The sequence below is a fragment of the Chrysochloris asiatica genome, unplaced genomic scaffold (assembly GCF_000296735.1).
Source record: "Chrysochloris asiatica unplaced genomic scaffold, ChrAsi1.0 scaffold00018, whole genome shotgun sequence".
Classification (NCBI taxonomy): domain Eukaryota; kingdom Metazoa; phylum Chordata; class Mammalia; order Afrosoricida; family Chrysochloridae; genus Chrysochloris; species Chrysochloris asiatica.
In genome coordinates, this window is record NW_006408536.1 from 23,158,079 (window position 1) to 23,170,642 (window position 12,564).

The following is a 12,564-nucleotide window of genomic DNA, read 5'->3' on the forward strand; positions in this document are numbered from 1 at the left end:
TTTCTCCCGCGGAACAGCTGGTAGTTTCGACCTGCTGACCTTGCGGTTCACAGCCCGATTCGTAACCACTACGCTACCAGAGCTCCTTACATTAGACTTGAAAAATACAGCCTGCCCCTCCCCGCCCAGCCCCTGGCCAAGAATCACCTTTATTTTTTCTTTCATCTTCAACCAGTCTGTTTGTTCTAGAGATGTAGTCATCCTTCAGTTCAAGTTGGTACCTGAGGATCAGAATGACCAACACTGAGTTTTCTTTGTCATTTTTCTGGACATGATACCAGCGATTCGTGAGCTTGACTGGCACAGAGGCACCTAAGAGTGCTCAACAGAAGGCGTCAACTTCAGTAACAAGGCCAAACCTACTGCTTGCGAGTGGATTTGAACTCAGAGCAACCCTGTAGGGCACAGGAGAACTGCTCCAGAAGGTTTCCGAGGCTGTCAATCTTTACGGAAGCGGACGGCCTCATCTTTCTCCCGCAGACCGACTGGTGGGTTGGAACCCTCCAACCTTTCAGTTAGTAGCGCAACACTTAACCCACTGTGCCATCAGTACTCCTGAACATAACAGGGCCAGTGAAGCCCTGCCCCAGTCCTGTAAACTGAGTCCCCAAATATCAATTACACAAAACGAAGGGCCACATTATGGTGAGGCTACAGGAAGCAATTATCTTTGGCAGAAAGAGCAAAGTAGTACAAAAGTCAAACACACGTCTACAGCTGTCTCGCCAGTGATGTGGGAAAATGCCCAAAGAAAACAAGTCAGTCACTTTGAATCCCCCTGTCCCACCCCACCCTCACCCCTCAGCACTGAGAGTTCCTTGACAGCAGTATAGGACATCAAGATCAGTGGTGCCCAGAGGCACGTTTGCCCAGGGTTTCACTGTCTCTCCAATAGCTTTTGGGTTCCGAGATGGGTTGGGGCCCACATTCCCCTGGTGAGTTAGAGGAGGAGTCCCAAGGCAGACAGCTTACAAGTCTTGGGAAATGTCACAATGAGGCCACAAACTGTCTGGTCTGCGTGGTGGTGGTGGGTGTGTGCCATCGAGTGGGTTCCACCTCATAGCAGCCCTGCACAGGGTTTCCGAGAATGTAAATCTTTATGGGAGCAGAAAGCCTCTTCTTTCTCCCACAGAGTGACTAGTAGATTCACACCACTGACCTTATGGTTAGCAGCCCAGCTGGTAACCCACTACACTACCAGAGTTCCTTAGCTCAGTAATGACCACACACGCGTCTACTGGGGTCTTCCTAGAAGTTTAACCAGGGCACTCCATGCTTGCTATTATAAAGACTGACATAAACGATGTGAATTGTTCTGAAGTGCCGTTGAGTTGGCTCCAACTCATAGAAATGCTGTATAGTTTCCAAGGAGCGGCTGGTGGGTTTGAACCACCAACCTTACAGTTAGCAGTCCAGTGCTTATCCTATAGCACCATACCAGCACTCCATAGAAAAGGTGAATAAAAGCCATCATTTTAGATGGCTAAATGGAAAAGCTGATGGTATTCCTTCTTGAACAGAGTATTTTTTACAGACTTCAGACCCAAGAACCTTTGAAAATAGAGGCAGTCCCTAAGAAAGCGTGGTCAAGTGCAAACGGGTGCACAGGGTTCTTACGCAGCCGTAGTTTTCAATACTTCAAGGAGGCCTGGCCCACTAACCACAAGGCATGCAGCACCTCTAACTGCAAGGTCAGCAGTTCAAACCTACCGGCTGTAAATCTTCATGATAGCAGACAGCTTCAGCTTTTTCCATGGGAGCGGCTGGTACGTTTGAAGTTTGGGTTTCAATGATTTAGGAGCTCTGGTGGTGCTATGCATTAAGCATTGGGCTGTAAAACCACAAAGTCAGCAGATCAAACTCACCAGCAGATCATGGGAGAAAGACGAGGCTGTCTGCTCCTGCAAGAGTAGGCTCTGAAAACCTACTGAGAAGTTCGAGTCTGTCCTACAGGGCTGCTAGGAGTCAGGATCAACTCGATGGCAGTGGTTAGGGTTAGCTTGCTCTTAAATTGATTTCAAAGCTGCAAGTGAGGGTGATTGTGATGAAGAATTGATTTATTGCAAGTAGGAATTGGTTCCTGGTGTGGTGCTGGAGGATGCGTCCTCAACCACAAGGTCTGTTTGACCCACGAGGTCAGCACTTAACAATGAAAACAAGGAGTTGATTCAATCTTCTCAGGGCAAATTTCCATCGAAAGGCGAATAGGGCTTGCCTGGGAGTACCTGGTGTGGTGCCGTAGGATAAACACTGGACTGCCAACTACAAGGTTGGTGGTTCAAATCCAGCAGCTGCTCCTCAGAAACCTTATGCAGGGTCATTATGAGTTGGAATCAACTCGACAGCACTTAACAGGATTTGCCGGTAAGTTAGACACTTGTAAGCCACGGATTGTCTGTCCTCAGTAAAGGGCTATGGATGGGAAATGATGGGCAAGGCAGCAAAAAGCAGCTACGGACTGGTATTAGGCCCCATGCAGAGCAGCTGAGTGGAGCCAGCTCTTCCCCGAGCCCGCAGGCCGGGCACTGGAGAATGGCTGCCATTTGGCTTACTGTCCTTGTTCAGACCAGAGGGGAGCCCCGCTCAAATGGCCCCTTTTTTCCTTTCCTTCTTTTGCTTTGTTTACTTTTTTTTCATTTGATTGGATTCTGGTTCTGCCGAATCTGGAAGGTACACAAAGCTCATGTTCACTGACACATGTGATAGTCATGCGGGTGCTGGTGTCAGCTCCCTTCCAGTCTGATACATGGCGACCCCACGCCCAGCAGGATCGGACCACTGAGATCACAGAAAGTTCCCTGGCTGGTTTTCAAAAGTAGATCACCAGGTCTTTCTTCCTATTCCGTCCGATTCTAGAAAACTGCTCAGCAGACAAGCCTCCACAGGCTTGTCTAAAGCCATAGGAGACCTGTTTCTAAGCTGTTCAATGCTCCTACCTTAGTGGGGCAGAGATGATAACTAAGCTTGATAATCACTCCAAAGTTTACTGCTTACCAGCTGTGGAAGCTGAGCAAATCACAGGTCTTCAAAATAAATGTTCGGGAAACTCTAGTGAAGGGTGAGCAGAGGATGCGATTGGCTCGCCTGTATCTATTGTAAACTACTGCAGCTGTTAGGTGCTGGCCAGTCAGTTCCAATTCATAGCAACCTATGTCCAACGGAAGGGACCACCACCTGCTCCTACACCAGCCGCAGCCACAGGGTCGGTCCGTCTCAATTGAGGGCAGAAGGGAAAGGTCATCTTCTTCTCTAACCCTCTACTTTACCAGCATGATATCCATCTCCAGAGACCAGTCCCTCCTGATAACATGACTAAAGTACGTGAACCGAAGGCTTGCTAGCCTCACTTCAAGAAGCCTTCTGGCATATTTCTTCATTCTTCTGGCAGTCTATGGTATAGTTCGTATTCTTTGGCAATGCCTTAATTCAAAGGCGTCCATTCTTCTTTCTAAAACTGCCCTAATGCAAACACTCATGGACGCCTTCAGTGACAGTGAAAAGTACTTCTTTTGAAAGCATGTATTTAGATTATGTGACTCTAAACTGTCAGCTTCTGTCATGGGTCTACGCCTTCATTCAAATACATTACTCCTTTACAAACTCCAAGTGCTTACTTGAGCAGTTCAGTCCTGAGCTTTTGCTCGTAAGTCTCCTCTAGCGTCTGTAGATTCAGCTCCCGTCTCCTCAGAGCATCGTCTACGCTTTTAGTTTGCTCTTCTTGTAGCTTCTGGGACCTGAAGTTCGCAAAAAGACAGACACAGATTAATATACCACATTGGAGCAAACTCATTTAGAATGAAAATAACAGCAAATCCACTGTCAACCGTGAGTTCACCACCAATGTCAGGAAAGAAATGGGAAGAGCTGAAGTTCCGCCCCTTTTCTGACCTGACCCAGAGAGAGCTGTCTTGGAACTCCACGCTGGGGGTTGTGGGAGGAGTCAAGACCAAAGTGCTTTCCCAGGAAAAAAGTTACAAAATGGTCACAGATGATGGATAAATGGTCATCATCAATTTGGGGAAAAAGAATGATGTTATTCATTACAAGATGACAGACAAAACTTAAGGTAGTGTCTGATATGCTTGTTTCTTCAACGTTGTTGTTTCTCAGTGTGGAATTTAACTGATTCCCATATGGATATTAAAGTGAGGAGCTTCATTTTTGTCACTGAATATCCACTAAGTGAATTCTGAGAGTCAAAGTTAGATGGATCAATCAGGATTTCCAAGTACAGAAGAAAGAAATGGGTCCCCAGAGCGAACCTTTAACCACAAGCCCGATTCCAGAGCTGAGAACTTGGATTCCCAGGCACCCAAATGAAGGCATGACAATCAGGAAAAGATAAAAGCTCTATGTACGAGCGCCCTCTGCTGACTAATTCGTACAGCCGCAGAGCCGTGATGGTAGTGGTGGTGTGCGTTGGACTCAGTCAGCTCTGACTCCTGGTGCCCCTATACAGATCCGGTTTCTGAGGCTGTAAGTCTTTACAGAGCAGAAAGCCTCATCTTTCTCCTGAGGAGAGCAGCTGGTGGATTCGAACTGCTGACCTAGCAGTTTGCAGCCCAATTCGTAACCCAGTACAATACCAGGTTACTTAGCAGAGCAACATGCTACATTTATTTACCTTTGAAGATTACCAGGAAGGAGTAAGAGAAGTGGAGGCAAAAAAGAAATCATATAATCATCGAGTATCAATACCCAAAGACTGCAAGGTCGGTTTGAACCACAAGGTCAGGAGTTCAAGCTTACCAGTCACTCCTTGGAAACCGTACACAGGGTTGCTGAGTCGGAACCAACTCAAAGGCACTGAAGAACAACAACATTAATACCCAAATCTGGTTCTTTTTCTGTACTCCCTCTTGATCCAATTTACCTCTTCAGGATTGACAAAAAGAGTAAGGCAGACAAAAGGAATCACAGCATATAAATGAAGAAGCATGACGAAGATGCTGGCTGGAGTGAGCGCCATGACTGAACAGGCATCATCATCGTATTCAGAATAGCTGGCTCTAAATGGGAAAGGTTGATTGCACTGTGTGGCGCTGTGGGATACAGTGCTGGACCCCAAGGTTGATCTGAACCATAAGGTTGGCGGTTCAAATTCAGCCCCTCCTTGGAAACCCTATATAGGGTTGTTATGAGTCGGAGCTGACTTGATAGCACTTAACACCAACCATCACCAACAACAAGCTGGTGAGCTTGATCAATCGTCAGTAAGATCTGAAGAGAGAGACATCTGTGAGGACTCCAAAACTAAGTACCACACGCCACAAGCCCCAGGACCCTCTGAGAACAGGATGCACGCTTGGTCTGGTCTCTGGCATCTGTCCCTGGACGCAATGGCAACTACGCGAATAGAACACCTGGCCCCAACTGAGAGTTGTTAAGGCATCAGTTATTAGTCTCCACATTTTGTTTGGGCTTATTGTACCCCAATAATGCAGTCTCATCTTGCTTTCATGTTAATGTCCAATTCTTCCAAAGCAAAAACCCACTGCCATCAAGTTGTTTCTGACTCACAGCGACCCTCTGACTAGAATTGCCCCATAGGGTTTGCAAGGCTTAGAATTTTTACCAAAGCCAACAGCCTCATCTTTCTCCTACAGAGTGGCTGGCAGGTGTTAGCAGCCTAATGCTTAACTATAGCTCCTCTAAACTAGGTGATACCACCTTTCATAACCAATGACTACTGGATAATGCTTCACTTGTACTTTTAAAAACTCAGGAATTGTACCCTTCACCACCAAGGACCTTAGACTATATCTATCTAGACATATATTCAGTAATGCTTTTTCATCGGAATCATCCATTCTGACGATCCAAAATGGACACACATTACTCACAATTCGAAAGCTTCAATTCTTTGCTTCAGCTCAGCTTCTCTGCCTCTTAGCAGGTCTATATCCTTTAGCAGAACTTGCCTTTGGGCATAAATTTCTTTCGTTTCAATCTGTACAAGGAAAGCACTAATTTTTAGCCAGTCGGTGAAGGAAAATAAAAACAGATTTTAACTAATATTCTATCCAAATTAAAAAAAAAAAAAAAGTCCCAAAGTACAGGCCTCTAGGGTGGCAGTTTCGCTCTCAAACGGTTCTAATTCAAGGTATCATTTTGGCCTCTATTTTCAGAGGAAATTTCTCCCTCCCGATGACTGGTACGCTCTACTATCCTATATTCCTGACATCCCTTGTCTAATTATTTTATTTACTGGCGTCTCTCATTCACTAACATGTAAAGCAGCTGGGCTTCCAGTAAGAGAACATCAACAGAATAGAGTCAGCATGGCCCCAGTCTGTTCAGCTGACTGAACGAGCCACACATCCACGACGTATGTACACACAGCCAGGGTTGATGTGGCTAATGGCACCCCGGGAGCTGGATGTGCAAAGGTGTGCACATCCAGGCCTTGCCGCTAAGGCGCTCACGATCCAGTCAGAGAGGAGCTCACAGCTCGCTACACTCCAATGTGACCACAAGAACCGACAGAAACACAAGATCACCACCTGGTACACAGCAGGTCTGAGAAAGTCAGCCAGTGAGTCAGGGACCGCTTGGTCCTTTCAGGGCCAGGAGGGGAGGGCAGTCCAGGTGGAGGACTCTTTATGAGGTGGCTATAACCATCTCATGGGTTGTTTTCTAGAACCCTCAGATTATCTGGTCCCCAGATAGGAATTTGGGTCTGCCAGTGGTAGGTAAGAAGCTGTTAATCTAAACCAAATCCCCTCATCGCAAATGTTCATGTTTTTAGAGCTGAAATGAGCCTTTCGGGGGGAGGGGGAATTATCATTGAACAAGGTCTTAGTGAGAAGATCCAAGCAAGTGGTGGCACTCAGAGTAAGTCCCCTGATTTTCAACATCTGCAGCTGTCCAGAGTTTATCATGGGCACTGGGGACAGCACCACAAAGCCAGTCTGGGCTAAGACATGACTCTAGGAAAGGAACATGGTTTTCGAGAGGAGACACCACACTCGGTCTCTCCACCTCCTGGTGACTGGATCATGTGGCCACAGGCCTGAGCCCCCGGCTCCACTCCCACTGACAGCCAACGCTACAGTGCTGCATGTCTTCTCAGGAAACCTCAGCCTGCCTCGCTGTGTACCCTTGACCAGCTTCTTCCACCTGGCAGTCTCCCTAGACCTGTAGTTTATCTTTGTATCCCTCCCCTCTTCTCCCCTAGTTCAGCAGCCCCTCACCCTATGCTCTCCTGGGGTACCCAGCTAAACCCCAGTATCTTCAATACAATAGGCTGAGTTTCTCCACGGAAAAACTTTCACTCCCCAAGCACAGCAATCTTTCCACCCTCACTGGCCACCCCCTGCCCTCTGCCCACCCCCCCTATAATAGCAAATCACCGGAAAGCACTCAGGTTGGTCAGTTCCAATCCCAGGCTCCCCATCTCGATGGGGCCCTTTGCTCAGTCAGGCCTCTCTGCTTTTGAGCACTGCTCCTCCCTCGCCCACAAGCAGCTCTTTTGTACCTTGGTTCCTCTCCACAAACCCTCGGCCACACTCTCCAATCGGCCTCGGATGCAGTTTGTTGAGTTGGAACTTCCATCATCTCAGCCTGCTCCTCCTATCCACCACCACCCTTTCCACCAGTTTCGGAGGAAGGACGTCTGTGGATACTGTTCTAGGTGGATCCTGCCATTTGTCTTCTGGATCAATGATCTCCTCTCTCTCCAGCACCTTCCAACTGCAGGGAAAAGCCACCCATGAAATTAGTTTCCGATCTTACCTCCTGATGCTTCTGAATCCGCTCAAGGGTGCTCTTTTCCCGAGCAATGAGTGCATCAGATTTTGCTTGACAAGCTCTCTCAAAATCATTCTGGAATGCAGCCAACTCCTTCTCATATTTTCTTCTCTCTTCCATTTTAACCTTTGCGAGTTCTGTGTCTTTAAAGTACTTCAACTGCCAAATGACCACAAAGAACTGTTAAGTATCTATGACTACAGAAAAAGCAACCCATTTCTCTTCCACTGGTAGGGTTAACATTAATGCTCTGCCCACAGCGATTATATTCAGTCTCAATTCATCATTTGGTAGGCTTGATTAAAAAGGCATTTGGAAAGGACATCAATTGAAAATGAAAGTAACATGCCTAACACTGCAGCGGCCTAGGACTCCTGATGTGGTGCTGCAGGATAAGCACTCCACCACAAGGTCGATCTGAACCACAAGGTCAGCCGTTCAAACTCACCAGCAGCTCCTTGAAAATGCTATCCGGGGTCAATATGGGTCGGAACCGACTTGATAGCACTTAACAACAAACAACAACAGTTGTTGCCAATTCATTACAAAGGGCTCTAGGTATTTTCTTGTATACCTCAGAAGAAGACATTAAAAGACAAGCAAAAGAACTGCCCTTGTTTGGCACCACTAAGAGAAGGCATACCTTCTGAACCATTTCTGCCCGAAGTTGCTGTTCCATTTCTCGCTTATATTCATTTAGCTTTCTTTCTAAAGAGTCTAACTTAGGACGCTGAGAACGAGCATCTGCAAACTGGTCATCAATAAGTCGAAGCTTCTCAGCTGCAGAGAAACCGACAGGACATCAGATTAGTATCGAGGAAGGTGACCAGGCACAAGACCAGGCAGGCCTCTGTTCAGAGCAGAAGAGAGTTAGGGATGGCTGCCATTTACTTTTAGCTGCATCTAGAAAACACGATGGATTCATGGCTGGACAGATAACCATGAAGCAAGTGTAATGGGTATGTAACCATGATGACTCTAGGTGGTGGGCATACAAGTGTCCACTGTAAAATGCTCCCAATTTTTCCATATGTTGAGTGTTGAGGGGAAAAGAAAAGAGTTCAGTGAAGTCAAACAACAGTGTAATCTCTTCCCCATCTCTTAGTGCCAGTGCAAAGAGCTCTTTGATTGGAAATCTGATTTCCACGTTCAGAATGCTGATCTGAAAATGGACTCCTTCACTCTGCAGATAGGGAAACAGATGGTTATATACCTTACGTAATTTCCAAATGGTAAAACAATCACATAATGGCAAAACTGGAGCTAAAACAAGATCTATTGGTCATCTCTCAATCCAGCGTTTTCTCCCTAGTCCAGTGGTCTTCAAACCAATGATGGGTCGGCATTCAACCTAGAGCAGCAGAATGTAGACCTGACTACAATGCCCACCAGGAATACCACGAAACAAAAAACGCTGTCAGAAACAGACCAAAGTATGGGCACGTGTGTCTCTGGTTGGCATAACTTTAGATGTGCGTTGCCACCTACTTTTCTGTGGTTCTCAATACTTTCGAACTCGGCTGACCAATACGGCCACATGCAGCCAGGAAGCGCTGGAAATGAGGCCAGTCTGAACAGAGAGCCATGTTCTTAAGTGCTAGAGACGAAGCTGATGTCAGCGACTCAGCATGTAAACCCAGTGCTAACTGGCAAATTTTTATCCTGTGGAAGAAACCTCCGGCAGTCTGGGCTTAGTCAGAATCAGCTCAGTGGCAATGGGCTTGCATGCTGAAATAATAAATTGGCTATATTGAGCGAAGTAAGACACATTACTAAAACCAACTTCATCTGCTTGGTTCTGTTTACCTTTCCTAATGTGGCTACCACGACAATGAAAACTATACAGATGGCTGGCATTATGAGACAGCAACGCCCATGATATGTATGCACTATGTCTCGAATGGAATGGAACCTCCATGTGCCTAAATCTTATACCATAAAATGTTCCCAAATTCTGAACTTCTCATGGTAAAAGGTAAAGTAGTACTACTTATTAGTAAGGAAGAGCCATGAAATCGAATAATCATATAAAGGATCATTTTAACCAGAGATTTTCCATCTTAAAGAGCCTGGGTCATCCCATGGGTTAAGTGTTGGGATGCTAACCTCAAGGGCAGAGGTTCAAGTCCACAAGCCGCTCTAAGGAAGAAAGAGCAGGCTGTGTGCTCCCGTCAAGATTTAGTCTCGGCAACCCTAAGGAGCAGTTCGCTTCTGTCCTGTAGGGTCGCTAGGAGTCCAAATCAACTCCATGGCAGTGGTGGTGGGTTACCTACTAAGCACAAAGCTAAAGGGAAGGACAAGAGTGTAGAAAGGCTGCATGGTGGAAAAAGCTCTGGACCATGGAGTCCGTGTCAGTCCTCACACAGATGGGATGTTTCTAAGTTGCTCTTCCTCTGGGACCCAGTGATAGGTCAATGGCAGCTCTATGGTTTTTCAACTTCGTGGTTGTAAAATAAATCCGGAGCAGACATAAGAACAGAGGCTGAACACAACAAAAAAGGAAGAATGTGTGTCTCTGGGCCTCGGGAGCCTTACCTGATGTGGAAAATGCAGCCCTAGCACCCAGACAACACTGGAGAGCAGGTGGGGTGAAATGAGTTCCTTTGGTCTTGGTTCTTTTGGAAAAAAAGTTTGAGAGATTTTCCCCCTAAGCCCCGAGGAGTCACCTTTGCCCTCCTTTCTACCCCAGCAGCTTTGGTCTTTTTGTCCAGATTGACTGACATTCCTGGGTATTTGGGTCTGGTTCTGGGCTTCAGCTCACCCTGTGATTGGTATGCACCTTGCAAGGGCTTGCAGATGAAGCGAGATGTAGCCCAGCTCTGCTTACTACGCACATGAAGTGTCTCTGGCTTCTGGGGTGGTTCAAGAGGTTGGTGAGTTTGTGGCCCAGGTGGGAGTCTTATGCAGAGGTCTTCTGGTTTGTTTCGTGTGGGTTTTTTTTGTTGTTGTTTTGTTTTTTTTGCACAGAGGTTTTTAAGAGAGAGATCAGAGAGCATAAGGAAGAATGCAGAAAGAAGCAAAGAGAGAGAAGAGACAAAGAACCTCCTAAAAGAGCAGGTCAAGGGCTGTAACTGAAGATAGCAGGCGGCTCGGAAGGGGCCCAGTGACAGAGCCTCTGGGAGGAGCTGAGAGCTGCCCTGCACGGGAATGGAGACTTTGTCTACAGGCTTCTGGGTCCTGATTCCTGAGTTGTAGCCTGTTAATCCTGCTCCCAAATTGTATTTTGTTCCTTCAGAAACCACGTAACTGAGTATGGCCTGCAAATTCTGTATGACCATTGCAGTCCATTCATTATCAAACCCAGAGTAGTATGAGGGGGCTTCCAAAAGTTCAAGGAGATTTGGAATGAAAAGATGATTGCATTTTTCTATGAACTTTTGGAAGCTCCCTTGTGAGCATACTGAGGGCAAGCCAGCTGGTGATGGATGGAATTGGTAAAGGCTGGAGCCAGGTGTCAACAGTGAGTCTCATCATCTTCAGGAAAGTTAGGTTCTGATGACACTATTATTACCTCTCTGACCTGGGGTTGCACTGTGGGTTAACGTGCTGGACTGCAAAGTCGGTTTGAACTGCAAGATCGGCGGTTTAAGCTCATCAGATACTCCTCGGAAACCCTACACAGGGTCGCTATGGGTTGGAACCAACTCAATGGCACTTAACAACAACCACCACCACCATTGTTGAAACTGACTCGACGGCACTTTGCCGCCACCACCACCACCACAATTGTTTAGGAGTCTTGGTAGTGTAGTGGGTTACGTGTTAGGTTGCTAACTGTTCGAGCCCACCAGCAGTACCGCGGGAGAAAGATGAGACTTTCTGCTGCTATGAGTTAGAACTGACTCAATGGCCCATAACCACCACCATCACCATTTTATAGCAATTCCAGATTCCCTCAAGTCATATGATTCCAAAAGAAATGAATTCCCCCGGCAAACTACAATTATGCATCTCTCCAGTTAAAGGAGCATTCACATAATAGGGTAATTCAGGTAAATTCTTTCAAAGAGAAAACAGAAGAACTAAAACTAAGAAAAGAAGGCTCTATTTACCAAGAGAATCTCTGTTGGGAAATGCTGGGCTTGTCTGAGTTTCCACATCACAACTCTCTTTAGGCTGGTGGTAGTCTACCATCTCTTTCAAAAACTGCAAAAGGAATCCTGAAAAACACAATGTATACCATTTTGTTTCAGATTTCAAGCAGCCATTACTCATTGTTTAGACAATCATGTTTCCTCACATCCATTTTTACATGAAGATTTCTGTTTTTGTTTTTGTTTTTAACTTTTTACTATGAATTGAGTGATGGTTTTCAGAGATCTTCAGTTTTATATTCCACAAATCACTTTGTTTCATCTCAACTGCAGTCTCTTCACTGTAACCCCACTTACCCCACTTCCTCCCTGTGTTCCTCCTCCTTCCCCACCTTCCCCACCCCGTTCTGATTTTCATCCTTTGGTAAATGTTACCATTCAATGGTGTGCATACCTCACTAGTGTTGTTGCTACATTAAGTTTTAAAAATAATTTCTAAGGGAAGGCCTTTCCAAATATGGCAACAAAAAAACCCTAGAAGCAGTAAGATACATTTATCAATCTAACTATATAAAAAGGAAAAAGTTACATACAGTATGATAAAACATAAGCAGAGTCAAACGACAAATGACATACTGAAAAAAAAATATGCAACAATACGGAGACAGATTTTGATTTTCTTCACATCAAAGATCTCTTGCAAATCAGTTAAAAAAAACAGAATGATGGAAAAAGACATGGACAAGCGTTTGCAGAAAAATAATGTATAATGTCAGATAAA

General features: G+C 45.9%; 1 protein-coding gene across 1 annotated transcript in view; it reads right to left on the reverse strand.

Annotated features, from left to right (window-relative positions):
* The window catches only part of OFD1 (oral-facial-digital syndrome 1), a 46,598-nt gene that overhangs the window by 25,024 nt on the left and 9,010 nt on the right, over positions 1–12,564 (reverse strand). Inside the window, exons 5-10 of the mRNA XM_006835695.1 lie at positions 11,802–11,909; positions 8,393–8,529; positions 7,735–7,908; positions 5,844–5,950; positions 3,615–3,734; positions 148–221 (exon numbers count right to left, since the gene is read on the reverse strand). Of these exons, the coding sequence (XP_006835758.1) occupies positions 148–221; positions 3,615–3,734; positions 5,844–5,950; positions 7,735–7,908; positions 8,393–8,529; positions 11,802–11,909 (720 nt within the window). The remainder of the gene's footprint in view (positions 1–147; positions 222–3,614; positions 3,735–5,843; positions 5,951–7,734; positions 7,909–8,392; positions 8,530–11,801; positions 11,910–12,564) is intronic.